This window comes from Lactuca virosa, chromosome 5 (assembly GCF_052849685.1).
Source record: "Lactuca virosa cultivar CGN04683 chromosome 5, Lactuca_virosa_CGN04683_v6, whole genome shotgun sequence".
Lineage (NCBI taxonomy): Eukaryota > Viridiplantae > Streptophyta > Magnoliopsida > Asterales > Asteraceae > Lactuca > Lactuca virosa.
The window spans coordinates 272,037,240-272,051,721 of record NC_136430.1 but is presented as its reverse complement, the minus strand read 5'-3'; the positions used below and the strand labels follow the sequence as shown (position 1 = coordinate 272,051,721).

The following is a 14,482-nucleotide window of genomic DNA, read 5'->3' as shown; positions in this document are numbered from 1 at the left end:
TTCGACGACCCACAAGACTTTTTGACATCCCCAAACTTTATAAATAAGAGGGTAAATGTTTAACAAAAACGCTTGTATTAATTTTGCATTTATTTATTGGAAATTTAAGATGTATATTCTTATTTTATTTTGTTAACATTGAAAAAGTAACTGTAACAAAAAAATGTACTTTTATTTATTGAAGTGTTAACTTTGAAAAATATTTGACCCAAAATAAATGTTTTTCTAGAACATGATATTAATGGTGATTAATGGGATGAAACAAGAGTAGAATTTTCTGCATATAAAAGGTAACTAATTCAATATCAACAAAAAAAAAATACACCTTTTATGAAAGATATTGATCTCAAGATGAGTTGTATTAACATTTATCCAACCAAATATATACCTACAATGATGGCAACACATCAAATATCCAACCAAATTAATACTGTAGGCCGTATCATCATGAGGCCCGGGGTGGTCACATGGTTTATCCCCCCTACTGGGCTGGGCCTGGTAGCAGCATAAGCTAGCCCAACAAGGGCAACTGCAGCTCCGACTGCTAGAAAAAAAAATCAATTTTTCAAACATCATTTATCCGGATATAACCTTATACAGACAACACTTACCAGAAACTACCAGAAGAGAACGCTTAAGAAAGCTTCCATACTGTTTTGGGAGATTTGGGAATTCTCAAATGAGGCTGCTCAGCTGCACTCACAATTTTTCTGTATATATCATTACAGTCTCCCAACTTTGTACTTAAGGGTATAGGCACCTCTATTCCCATACTCACCTACAAAGACAAATACAATGTCACTTTTTTTAACTTAATACAGACAGAAAGACAGGGAAAGATGTATATGTATACCCTACCCTTGTTGTATCTTGTATTGTGGTTGCAAAAGGTACGAGATCGCATTTAGCTGCAACAATGAGACAAGGGACCACATACCCTGTGGATTCTACTTGAACAAGCAACTCTGTTGCTTTTGCCGACGAAGTCGCGCTTGCACTGGTTAGAAAACAGCAAAATAAAAGACAAAAATGTCCCTGATTTAAAAACGAGAAAACAATAAAAATAAAAAAAAAAGGTTACCTGTCATAAACAAATACTGCTATGTCACAGGCTGCCAAAGCATCCTTATGTGTCAACAACTTTCGGGTCGCATCTTCGGGAATCTCTCGCAAAATCAAAGTTTTTCTCCTTCCCTGTAAATAATGAAAAAGAAAATAGAGTAAATTACATTTTTGGTCCCTGCATATAGCTGACAATACATTTGCAATTGGTCCCAGAAAGTTCTCTTGCAATTTTGGTCATCATTTTTGGTTTTTAGTCCCCTTTCCAAGTAAACCAACTATTTTTGGTCCTTGCGTATAGCTTTTCTGCAATTATGGTCATTTTCCATGAATAGGGAACACAAACATTACAAAAAACTCAAATAAAGACCAATATTGCAATAAAAAAACATTTTGGGACCAAATTTCCAAAAAACATATATACATATATATATATATATATATATATATATATATATATATATATATATATATATATACTCAAGAAGCCAAAAACATAGTTTACTCAAAGAAACATCAATCACACTTGAAGCACATATATTATTGAGTAAAACACATTTTTGGTCATTGGGTATAGCTGATTGTTGCAATTTTGGTCCAAAAAATAGTCGTTTTACTTTGAACAAGGACTAGACTCCATCCAGAGATATTACAAAAACCCTGAATAAGGACCAAAATTGCAATAGAAAAGTTTTTGGGACCAAATTTGCATAAATCATATATACCCGGGACCAAAAAAGTAATATACGGTACTATGGATTACAAAAGCATATATCAGGATATAAAGAAATGTACTTACATCCGGGAAATCAACAATATTAACAGCATAGCGCTCCTCGATTGTCGGAGTATAATCTTGAGAAAACGGCCTATGTGTAAAAATAAAACATAATATCATGAAAAACCAATACAAAACAAATAGTACAATTTTGTTTTATTTAGTCATAAGAGAAAAACCTTCCAACAAAGGCATGCATAAGTGAGGATTTCCCAGCCTCTTTAGCTCCAAAAACAAAGCACTGGAAGACATTTCTGTCTGACCGTTGCTTCTCTCGGTCAACTCTTCTTCTTTGTGTGACTTTGACAGCAGAAGTAGGATTTCCAGCATATCCCATGTCTTTCAGAATTTCAACAGTAAGTACAGGGTTGAGCAATGCCATTAGAGCCCACTGCAAAAAGATTCAGCAAACATTAATAAAGATCGCTAGATATATATATAAATTTTATTTAATTAAATGGTTATATACCTTTGATAAAAATCCTGTGACTGATAACTCTCCCAATACATTTACCTCTACAGATGGAGCTTCATTCCAGAGACTGTAATGTAATATTTGCAATATCAGTTTAGTGTAGACAAAGCTACTTTTGATGAACATTGCCTTTTTTTCTACAATTCACTTTCAAAATTAACATCTTATTAAACTTCAGGGACCATTAATATTAATCTGATATTAGTCTATATTAAGTATTAACTTCCCATATTACTCTATTAGATCTACCACTTTTGTTGTTTGTCATTTGTATATGGAGACGATAAAGATTGGTTCACTGATTACAGAATGGTATTTTAGTCTATACTAAGCTGTTTGAACTCTCCAATATATGTGATTAAAACAAATACAATGATTGTTATTAGAATTTGTATACAAACGATGGAAATTAATGTAACATTCTCTTGACCAGTTAAGCATAAAAGTTGACATTTTGCAATTTAAAAAGTTACTTTATTCAATATATCTTTTGTATTTATGCGTTTCACTTTCAAAATTAATATCTTATTAAACTTTGGGGACCATTAATATTAATTTGATATTAGTCTATATTAGTTCATTGTTTAATTTGTAAATAGTTTTATTTCGTGCTGTTGTATTTTGTATTTTGTTAATAAAAACTTAATCTGTTTAGGTTTAACCATATTTGGACCATTTTGCCCCTGATATTTACTCATATCTGTTGGGTTATTTTCTCATACCCATGCAGCCTTATAATGGTTTTCATTGCTCAAAAGTATGATGCTATTAGATGGAATTAAAAGTGCGGGGGAGGTTTGTTTTATTTTAGATTTTTTATAAAAAAAATTCATTTCACATATGTCAATCGGACTACCTGTATTCAACTTGTATTCAGGTAACTCATTTCCAACAAAGTTAATTTTTTGAGTTTGTTTTAGGATCGTTACGAAATAACTTGAGTTTGTTTTAGGACTATTTTACAGTATTTGGACCATTTTGCCCTTGATATTTGCTCATCATCTTTTTACTTGTGTTTTGATATGGGTGATCAATTATCTATTTGACAGGAAAATGAGTGAAGATCATGTATAGGTAGAGGAGAGTGTGTAGTTGAAAGATAACAGTTAATATTGGGAAGTCACCAATGGGTGATTTCCACTTTTATTAGTAAAAAAAAACGTGAAAAATAAAAGTATGACGTTATTATGGGATCAAACTTTCTAAGACCGATGCTATTATGTGATACAAATGAAAGTATGCTGCTATTAAGGGAAAAAAATGCAGATATTATTTTTTTTTTAAATAAACCCGTGTAGTACACGGGTCTCACACCTAGTTGACATATACAAAAAAACACAGCAAAAGAGAAATAACAGAATAAACTACAAAAAATGGTCCCTGCACTTTTTTAATTTTAGCTTGTTTAGTCTAAATCCGAAACCTTTTTTTCAGATTTGGTCCTTATTTCAAGGTTTTGTGTCGACTTTGGTCCTTATTTCGAGTTTCATATGGATTTTGAATTTTTGATCCTTATTCCAAGAACCAAATTCGATATAAAACCTTAATATAAAAATAAAAAAAAATAATACAAAAAAAAAAAAAATTTAAAAAGACCATGACTGAACTAGAGTACCTTACTGGTTGGGTAGAAAAAAGATCTTCTAGCTCACGTGCATTAGAGGCCCCGTCCTGATTAAAAAACAAGCATACTATCAATTTATTCAAATATTTAAATATTACAAAAAAGATTCTAGAACATACACCACGAATGTCAAACAAGGAGAAAACTCTTCTAAGATGTTCCAGAGCTTCAGTTGTCAGCTCCACACTCTACAAAATATAAAAAATAACTGTATTATTTTATTGCTAGAATAAAAAATTTTGCATTTCAAAAATGTTTACCAAATATAAAATCACCTGATCAAGGGTTCTTTTAATTGGAGGGAGCAGTCGATCACAGCAGAACTTGATTTCATTGTCATATTCATTCTTTTTTAAGATGGTCCATGTAATTTCTGGATGATGATGTTCAATAAGCTCCGCATGGTTTGTGAGAAAGCCTCTTAATGTAAGCTTATTATCAATGACGGCTCCTTCTGGCATGATCTTTTCTACATAACTTTTCAAACACTGCACCTTTATATCTTCCATAGGTGTCCCAAAACATTTGGCCTGTTCAAAAAATAAAAAAGGATATAAATCGTTAAACAACCATAGAACATGCAGTAACATAAAATAAATAGACATAACCTGGAGGTCGTTAAACTCTTTGTCACTTAAACACCCATCTTTATCAGAATCAAAAAGAGTAAAGACTCCAATCAACGCCCTCAAACATCGAGGCTTTAAAGTTTTTGTTTCACGATCGTAAAGTGGTGGAGTGGGGAAAAGGACAGCTTTTTGTGCGTATAGAAAAATATCGGGTGTCTGAAAAAACAAAAACAATATAAACATTAGAAACTTTAAACACAGAGAAAAGAGAAAGTATCATGTTGAAACAAAAAAAAAAAAAAAAAAAAAAAAAAAAAAAAAAAAAAAAAACATGGGATCTTACTAGAGTACGCAGTTTGGCTGAACACTCCAAGTAATTTTCAAGCTGAGGATACCGTTGGAGAATGGGTAACATCAGCTTGGGCAAATGAATTGGTTGTTTTATATCCGCCTTACAAAACGCCACGACAACAGGAGCTTTTACCTGTATGTAAATGTTTAAAGATGATATTAGAGATTGCCTAATCAAGATAACAAATCTATTTTTGAAAACAAAAAAAATTAAAAGTCAATTGCCTTCTCAAAACATTATTTCAGTACAGGGGTGTTTTTAAAACCCAATAGATAGTTGGTTACCCACTTTTGACATTAAAGCTTAAAGTTACCTGTAAGTCTTGGAGATACTTTAGCCAAAATGTGCACAATCGATGATCAAGATCAAGTGTAGCAGGTTGATCATACGAACACGTAACCACAATCGCATCAGCTGTCTTGAGCTCCTCAGCAAGTTCATCTCTATGCTGCAAACTGGAATAAGAAAAAAAAAAAAAAAAAAACATACTTAATTGCTTTTGACCATGGAAATTATATCTTCTTGAAATTAAACAAGGGGGTGTTATTCAATAACCCAATACCTTGAAGACGTATCGATCACCGTTATAGGAACACAGTAAGGGAACATATCATCAGGTAACCGGATAGGGGCCAACACAGAAGGAACTTCGGGTAAAACCGGAGGATCATTTGCAGGAATAGCAGTGCTAATCAAGCTGGACTTACCGGTGCCATGGTCACCGGCAACAACAATCCGAAGGCCGGTCGTGGGGCTCGGCTTGGGTGCAGACATACCTCCACCCATTGACAGTGAAGATGAACAGGAAATTGGACTGCAATGAATAACCAAATTAGATTACTATAATATAAGCAAATTATAACACAAGCTATAAAAAAAAAACACATTATGCCCAAATCAGACAGGAAGCCATACCAGCAAACTATATCATTTTATCAAAGAAAAGCTACCCTTAAAGTCAAAAAAGAAAAAATCACAGAAGATTAAAAGTTAAACTCGTACCAGAAAAGTAGGGGAACCAAAATAAAATAACCCATCTATACCAAACTTTACAACTAAAGACAAAACCTAACTTGTTGTACCCAAAACAATTAAAAGCTCCAATACAAGAGCTTCATGATTCTTTCAACTATAAAAAGGGTACAACATGATTAAACTCCATGTATAAAAAGGGTAAAACATATCTAAAAAGCAAAAATCTTCTCTTCTCTTGTCAACTTTCACTTATTCCCCTCAAAAACCCCATTCAAAATTTTCCTCAAAAGAATGGTCAAAGAAATTGCATTCCTGCATCAGTAAGAGCACAAAAACAAGCAAATGGACTATGTTATTACTGTGACCAACCATATGATAGGAATCACAAATGTCAGTTCCAGAAAACTCAAATCTTTACAGTAGAGATTATGGGTTTAGATGAAGATGATAGTGGTAAAAACGAAGATGATATTGATATGATTCTTTTGGGTGATCAAGAACCATGTATTTCTGTGAATGCTTTGTCAGGAATTCAAGGATATCAAACAATGAGAGTTGTGGGGTTTGTAGGTAGAAAGCCTATACATATTCTCATCGATTCTGGAAGTACTCACAACTTCTTGGATTTAAACTCAGCTTAAAGACCAGGGTGCAAAGTTGAACAGATAGCAACCCAAAATGTAGGGGTAGCTGGGGAAAATCATCTTCATTGTCAACACATTTGCAAAAAGTTTACTTGGATGATACAATCTAAGGAATTCATTACGGATACGTTGCTTATACCATTAGGTGGTCATGATATGGTTTTAGGGCTCGAATTATTAGGGCCTATACAATGGGATTTCAAGAAACTGATCATGAAATTTGAATGAGAAGGTGAAAGTATAGTTCTAAAAGGAGAGTCGCTTCATAAAATCAAGATATTACACGGAGAAGTTTCAGAAAAATTGGTGCAAAATGCAAGTCAATTGTGCCTGTTACAACTTCTAACAAAACAAGATGAAGAACACCGGAGATACGGAAGTAATGAAGGAAGCGAAAAAAAAATCAAATTTCTTCACCTTGTTTGTGAATCGTGATTTCAGAAAAAAATCGAAAAATATGTTGCTTACCTGCGCTACTGTGGAAGGCTGAGGAACACCGGCGGCAATGTTCGATGGCGTCGCCGGCCAGGAGTAAGGAGGCACCGAAAATTGCAGACGTGAGGAAGGAGGCGATAGTTGCTCCCTGTTCGCGTTTTTTTCTAAATGGACACAGGGGCAAATTAGGGCAGGGCTTGGGTCAGCAAGTGAAATAGGGTGGACCGACTAAATAGGGTGGACACAGTCTGACTGAATACTGGACTATACGCCTGACCGGTAAGAATGACCATTTTACCCTTTTATTTTATTTTTCTGTTTTATTTTTTGTGAGATAATTTTTTTTTGTTAAGTAACATTTACATTTATATTGTTATAAAATTCTAAAAAAAGAAAAAACAAAACATAAAGTACAATGTTATTTATTTGTTTAAAAAAGAACAAAAAAACCCAAAAAAGTACATTGCCATCTAATGTAGGTTTTAAAAAAAAAACTAACCAAAAAACTAAAGTACATTGCTATGTAGTGCATGTATAAAAAAAGAAAAAAAAATACATTGCATCTTTAAGAGCATGTTTCACCAATTTCTTTGCAAAAAACTAAAATACATCTTAATTCCATTTTAAATTCTTTTTTTTTCATATTTCATACTTGCGTCACAATTCCATCTTTAATAGTCTTTTTCACACCCTTCTCTTGCACCATCAGAACCTATTATAATAAAAAAAATGTTATGTGATAGGTTTTATAATAATAAATACATGCAATTTATGATTTACATCAAAGTATAGCCAAGAGATATAAATAGGGCCACAAAACAATTCAATACATTATATGAAAAGGTCCTAAAAGTTTGATCAACTTGGAAGCCTTATCTAGAATTATATGACACCAAAATGCGATGAATCTAGTGCTATTTTAAATTAAATGAAGCAATCGTGACTTCACGTTTCTTGATATTGAAACTTTTATAGGCAAAATAGGCAAATAATCATTCATTTTCATCAAATTCTTGTTTTGGCTCCATACTTGAATCTAGTTGAAATTATCAATTTTCCTGATTTGGGATCACCAACCCCAAAACCCCAAGAGTTTCATCAATAACAAACGATAATATGAAAAATATCCAACTGAAAACATAAAACAACTAACTAATAATCGAGCACAAAAAAACTCAGTCAAAACAAAAAAGCAGCAAAAAAAAAAGTTATTTACCTGAATCGAGAGGGGAAGGATCAAAGAAGAGAGAACGAGAAAGGGTATGAAGCTTGATCGGCGCTGGCGAGAGGTGGAGGCTGGCGGATCTGCTTGAGACGGTGGCTTCGGAGTGGTGGGAAGGAAGAACTGCGTCAAGAACCCTGTGTGGAAGAATAAAGGGAGAACAACAATAGATGAAGAGATGCGTTCTTTTTATCAGGGCATATCAGTCTTTTTTTTTGGTCAGCTACTTTTAAAACATGGACTGGGTAAGTAGATGGGTCAGTAGATGTTGACCGAATCAGCCCATTTTCGTTTTTATCAAACAGACCGATCGGACCCGGTCAGCTCAATATCAAACAAGGCCTCACTAACATCAAGTCGGCCACATTTGAAGTTCATCAAATTAAAAATATTAAATTTCCCTTCTTCATACTTTTTTTATGTTTTTTTCTATTTATTTTAAAGTTTTATTAAAAATCTCTCTCTCTTTCTCATTAATACCATATCATAAGAACCCATCTCATATAAATATTTGGGTTCATATTTAAGATACACACGTCTCTTTGTAACACCCCAATAATACAAAATCAATTGCCAATAAATCCAAAAATGCAAAAATTAGAACCATGATTTACCACATCTCTTTTTAAACTCAGAAAGCCAAATCAAAACCATGATTTACCAAGAACCTTATCAACACATCTTCTGGTTAGAAACGAAATTGGTCGCTTTCTCCATATATTTTCCCAACCTCCTCGCACTTTCTCTAATCGACAACAATCCCTGTAGCTCTTTTTTCGCTTTGTGTTCCATCTCTTCCTCGAACCTTCTGAACTTCTCCATCGCGCTTTCCATGGCGGAATCGAGGTAATCTTCCGCCTCTTTCATCGAATCCTCACCCGTTACCACTTCTGTCCCGTGTTCAAGCTCCATCGCTGCCCATGATTTGTATGATTCGAGCTCAAATAGTTGATGGATTTATAAATAACAAAATTCATATTTTTGTTTGAAAACAAAAAAAAACCTTGAGTTCGCATACACCCTAAATGATCTACGTTCTCACTATGATATGCAAACAACAATTTGAATTTAAGAACCCTAAAGCACATAGCTATTTTCAATTTAGGAGAGTAGATAATAAAAAACATACCTTTAGTTTATTATTGTAAATGAACTAGAAATCATGTGTTTCTCTCTCTGCTCTTGTGACCGCAGCTCACATCTGATTCATCTGATCAGCAGTGTCCAGAGCCTGGTTACCAATATCTCGTGTACGCCTCACTATGACCGAAAGTGCTCGGTCGGCTGGTCCACCATTACTAAGATCATAGAACCTTCTCTCCATACCAAACGGGGGTCGTCCCTGCTGCCTGCTCCATCTCCAAATATCATGAGCCCCATGGAGGCGTAGGGTCATTGGGGCCAATCAGTATGCGGGCACCCTCGCTGGATATTGTGGGTTGATGACCTCGGACTCTGCGTCCGAGTCACCGTCATCAGTGTCACGGGGCTCCTCTTCCTCGAAATCCACCACTGGCTCAGCAGGTCCATCTTCAATTTCCACTTCCTGTTCCTCCTCTGGGTCCTCCTCGGGATCTTCCTCGGGGTCCTCCTCTGGGTCAAGCCACCCTGCGTTCCCCTGATTGGGGAAGTAGGGGTCTCCTGGCAAATGGAATCCAGCCATGTCGACTGCACAAAATGTATAAATACCAGAGATAAATAACACACCAATTTTTAATTGTTTAAATTTGGTTCTCTAATCTCTTTGGATAATTAGGTGGTAAGTTTTTGATTCATTGACCATCATGATTACTCCCGAACACATGTTGGTCGTATTTTGAATAAATGTAGTTGATCATGCTACATTTACCCCCAATACGACTACATAATTGTCCGGGTTTAACCGCGATGTTCAAATCCTCCAAAGACTTTTACTGTTTCTTATTATGTTATTACCCTAAAATTGCACACATAGGTATGGATTTTTATTTTGTTCAGAGTATTTTAGTCTCAATGTATTTATTTATAGTTGCATATCTTGTATGACTAGATATGTCAGTTCACTATAAACATTGCTCTGATAAAAATTTGCCCCCCCCCCCCCCGAACCGAAATAAATCGGCGGAAACGTCCGGGGGTTTGGGTGACTTCGTCTTGGAATATCATCACACTGAATATAAATGAAACATGACAAACACCATCATCATACATACCAAATACAACCATCAGTGTTTACATCAAGTATTGTATTATATATTACATGCCCAAATAGTTAATGTATGATGATACAAAATATGACAATTTCCACATGTTCCGGTCGACCTTTCTGCTTAACGATTCCCTAAGAATACAAGTTAATTTGAAAACGTCAACACATATAATGTTGGTGAGTTCATAAGCATGTTTGAGTAAAATTTTTTGTATTACTTTGTAAACACCAGAAATCCGATATTTTCTGAAAAACGGTTTGAAATGTTTGTGTACGATCTTGTATTAATGCATGTGTGTTAATGTTTGAAAATGTATAAAGTGAATGATCCCAGAAAATCCGATATTTGTTGTTGTAAGTAGAAGGCATTGTATAGTTGTATGTTTTTCCCAGACAATCCGATATTATCTGTTTATAAAACGTTGTGGTCTTAACACCCTAAGACTGAGTACCAGTGTATGTATGTTACCGTGTTACCAAACTGTAAATGTATTCCGTAAATTTTATAATGGAGTTAATTTCTCTGTGAGTTCGTGATAACCATACTTGATATGACTGATCTGCCTGTCATGACGTTTTTCAGGCGCCGACTTGTTTAAAGTAAGGTTTGTCGCCCTAGACTGGCCTAGTCTAACTGTAGCGAACAGCTCAGGCGTGGGGTGTCAACCCCGTATAGATCTATACACAAACTCCCGCTCTCCCTCCAGAAGACTCTGGTTATAACTACATGACTTAAGGTTGTACGCTAGATAGGTACAGATGAATACGTGTCTCACAAGAAACTTAACTAAATTTACGCGAATATTGTATCACACTATTTAACATAGTAAATAATGTTTTTCCGAATATGTTGTATGTATACAAGGCCCAAAGTGTATGTATGTTTATGTACAAAGTCACAAGCATGTAAATGGACTACAAGGGCCCAAATAAACATGTAATGTAAGTTCCAGGTCCAATAGCATGAAAAAGGACAACTAAGGCCCACTAAACATGTATTGTATATATTCCAGGCCCAATAAGCATGCAAAAGGACAACTAAGTCTCACTAAACATGTATTGTATATATTCCAGGCCCAATAAGCATGCAAAAGGACAACTAAGGCCCACTAAGCATGTAATGTATATTCCAGGCCCAATAAGCATGCAAAAGGACAACTAAGGCTCACTAAGCATGTAATGTATATTCCAGGCCCAATAAGCATGCAAAAGGACAACTAAGGCCCACTAAGCATGTAATGTATATTTCAGGCCCAATAAGCATGCAAAAGGCCAATGGATGCCAACTAAGCATGTATTGTATGTTTCAGGCCCAATAAAAGTGAGTTTAACGTATTTGACTCGTTTGTTATTGTAATGTTCGTTCTTGTTCAATAGTTTTCCAAAATGACATAAAAATGGCCACTTTTGTAATATTGACCTTTTTGGTCTATTAGACTAAAAATTTACAATTTAGGCATATTTTTGGTAAAATTGACTTTTTAGGTCCCTTAAGACCAAAAGTTTACATTTAAGACTACTTTCAAATAAAATAACATTTTTAACCAACTTTTGTCAAAAATATCATTTTAGCCCAAATTTTATACAATATACATTCTCGGCTTAGTTTTATTTAAATTTACATTTTTGGTCCAAATGTACCAAAAATTTACCTTTTCGGCCCAAGTACATAGAAATGTGCCTTTTCGGCCCAATTTTAGTGAAATTGACGTTTTCGGCCCGAGTGTATGAAATTTTACATTTTCGGCCCAAAAACATACAATTTATCCTTTTTGACCCAAGTTTGATAAAATTATCATTTTCAGCCCTTATAACCGAAAAATAACATTTGTGGCTCAATTTTGTTTAAAATGACACTTAAGCCCACAAAAGTCCAAAAATTTACAAACTTAGCCCATATAACCGTGAAAGCCCAATATGAGGCCCATTTGTGAAAATTTACACTTTTAGCCCTTTTAAAATCATAAATACCCTAAAGATCCATATTTATTCAAAATAAGTCCTTTTTGGTCCCTTCAAAACCGTGAGTTATATAATAACTTCACATTTTTTTTTGTCATTTTTTTTGCCCTCTTATGCGATTTTCTTTCAAAACCGTGAGTTATATAATAACTTCACTTTTTTTTGTCATTTTTTTTGCCCTCTTATGCGATTTTCTTAGTTTTAAACAACCTTGTAATGTTTTAAACCTTTTATTTGCATAATAAGTTGTATCAAGTGTTATGTTCTACAAATATCATCATATTTTAGCATATTTTCGAGTTTATGAAGTTTACAACACATAATCACAACATATATCATGAAAAACACACATAATCATGCATATACACATAGATCTACACAAACCAACTTGTATTCTCCCCTAAAACATAGTAAAAAACGAAAATAGTGGGTATGAACTCACTTTGGTGTGTTGGATTCGGTTTTGATGAAGATTTTGGAGGAGATTTCGGCCTAGATGCTTCCTTGAGATGAGTTTTCAAGCTTATGGGTTTCAAGAATGGATGGTTTTTGATGAAGTATTATTGGACTCACACACTAGCACTCACGAATTTGGAGAGGGAAAAGTGAGAATTTCTTGAGAGCTTAGAGAGAATTTTTGTGTGTTGAAGTTTGGATGATGTGTAGAGAATGGAGAAGGGCCGAGGGTAAGAAGAGAAGAAGAAAAAGAGTGTAATGGGTATTACATGGAGGATTAGGGAACTAATCCTAGAAGTATGTGATGTAATTAGCTTGGAAATCCAATAAATAAAAGTGAGGTGTCATCCTCTAACTAATCCCATAACATTTTCTTTCTATATATATATATATATATATATATATATATATATATATATATATATATATCCTCTAACTAATCCCATAACATTTTCTTTCTTTCTATATATATATATATATATATATATATATATATATATATAACCGAAAATGGAGATAGGAGGGAAAGAAATTTGGATATTGGGCTAGTTTTGATAATACTCGAAATTATAAGGCCCATTATGAAAGTTTTCGGCCCTTTGGGCCCATATGAGGGTTTACGGCCCAAAAATGATAAAGAAATGGGTTTACGGCCCAATAATGTTCAAGAAAGTTGTTTACGGACCAATAAGGCCCATGAAAATGTTGTGGGACATTTTAGGCCCAATATAGCCCAAAATGCTATAACTTAATGAATGTGGGTCCAACTGGAGCCCAAATAGGGTTCCTTGACCCAAAATAACCAAAATGAGAGTTTACTGGCCCATTAGGCCCAATAAGAGGATCCTGGTCCATTCTGAGTTTGAACCGGGACATTAGGGTTACAAACCCACAATTGAATGTGTGAATTGTATTGAATTAGGTTTTGGACTTCACGAGTGAGTTTTGATTCAAATGATTGTTTTTGGAATGAGCATTTGTACATAACATCAACTTAGATTACAAGTTACACAAGAGTTGATTACATGAAGACAGAATTTCCTAGCCAAAAATGCTAGTTGTGACATCATCCCCCCGTTAGAGGGAATTTCGTCCCGAAATTCTTTAGAAAGATAGAACTATGAACGAGAGAATAGGTTGTTGGATTAGTGTCTAAGCCCGTAACTATATTTGGTATGTACTTGACCCGGTTGTGCATGGTCCTTTTGGGTTGCCTTCACCAAAGCAACTTGACAAGGTAATTTAAGGAGAGAGAGGATATTATGATTTATTAATATCTTATAAGAATGATATATTAAAAGAGAAATCATATTATTTAATTAGTATTAGTCATAATTAATTAGGAATTAATTTGGTGGCTAAAAGAGACGGATTGAATAAAGGGGGTTTAAACTGTCAAATGTGTGATAGTTGAGTTTTGGGCTAGGAAACCTAATGGATCAAAGGGGGAACGAAATTATGATGGGGATCCATCAAAATTTCGTCCATAGGCCCGATTCCAGAAGGTTCCATGGGCTGCTTAAGGATTAAGCTGTCCATTAGGGTTTTGACTGAAACCCTAGTAGCCAGCAGTATAAATAAGACCCCTAGGCTTCAAAACTCGGCCACTTGCTCCCAAGAAATCCCTAGGGCCAAATTTTAGCATCCTCCCTCCTCTCTCATAAGTTGCCTTCTTGCTTGTGGTGTTTGTAAGCCATTAGAGGAGTTACACTTGTGACTCTAAGCTCAAGAACCAAGAAG

General features: G+C 34.6%; 1 protein-coding gene across 6 annotated transcripts; it reads right to left on the bottom strand.

Annotated features, from left to right (window-relative positions):
• Positions 1-305: 305 nt before the first annotated feature.
• On the bottom strand, positions 306-8,322 carry LOC145115123 (mitochondrial Rho GTPase 2-like). 6 transcript variants are annotated; one of them, XM_079051303.1, is made up of 17 exons: positions 8,131-8,322; positions 7,567-7,626; positions 6,948-7,078; positions 5,423-5,674; positions 5,174-5,315; positions 4,852-4,992; positions 4,548-4,724; positions 4,215-4,469; positions 4,059-4,127; positions 3,931-3,986; positions 2,310-2,382; positions 2,020-2,231; positions 1,862-1,931; positions 1,082-1,194; positions 859-997; positions 612-778; positions 306-541 (listed from the first exon to the last, which is right to left on the bottom strand). In XM_079051303.1, exons 4-16 carry the CDS (start codon positions 5,644-5,646, stop codon positions 635-637), a joined length of 1,815 nt encoding a protein of 604 aa, XP_078907429.1. In that variant the 5' UTR covers positions 5,647-5,674; positions 6,948-7,078; positions 7,567-7,626; positions 8,131-8,322; the 3' UTR covers positions 306-541; positions 612-634. The 6 variants fall into 6 exon arrangements, with proteins under 6 accessions (XP_078907429.1, XP_078907430.1, XP_078907431.1 ...); XM_079051304.1 differs by lacking the exon at positions 6,948-7,078; XM_079051305.1 differs by lacking the exons at positions 6,948-7,078; positions 7,567-7,626.
• Between the last annotated feature and the right edge of the window lie 6,160 nt (positions 8,323-14,482).

Excerpts from the sequence above, each read along its gene's own strand:
- LOC145115123 (XM_079051303.1), bottom strand. The coding sequence starts at position 5,646 with ATGGGTGGAGGTATGTCTGCACCCAAGCCGAGCCCCACGACCGGCCTT. Across the intron at positions 3,987-4,058 it reads CCTTGTTTGACATTCGTGGT|GACGGGGCCTCTAATGCACG; the intron begins GTATGTTCTAGA and ends TTTTTTAATCAG. Across the intron at positions 779-858 it reads CAATACAAGATACAACAAGG|GTGAGTATGGGAATAGAGGT; the intron begins GTAGGGTATACA and ends TTGTCTTTGTAG.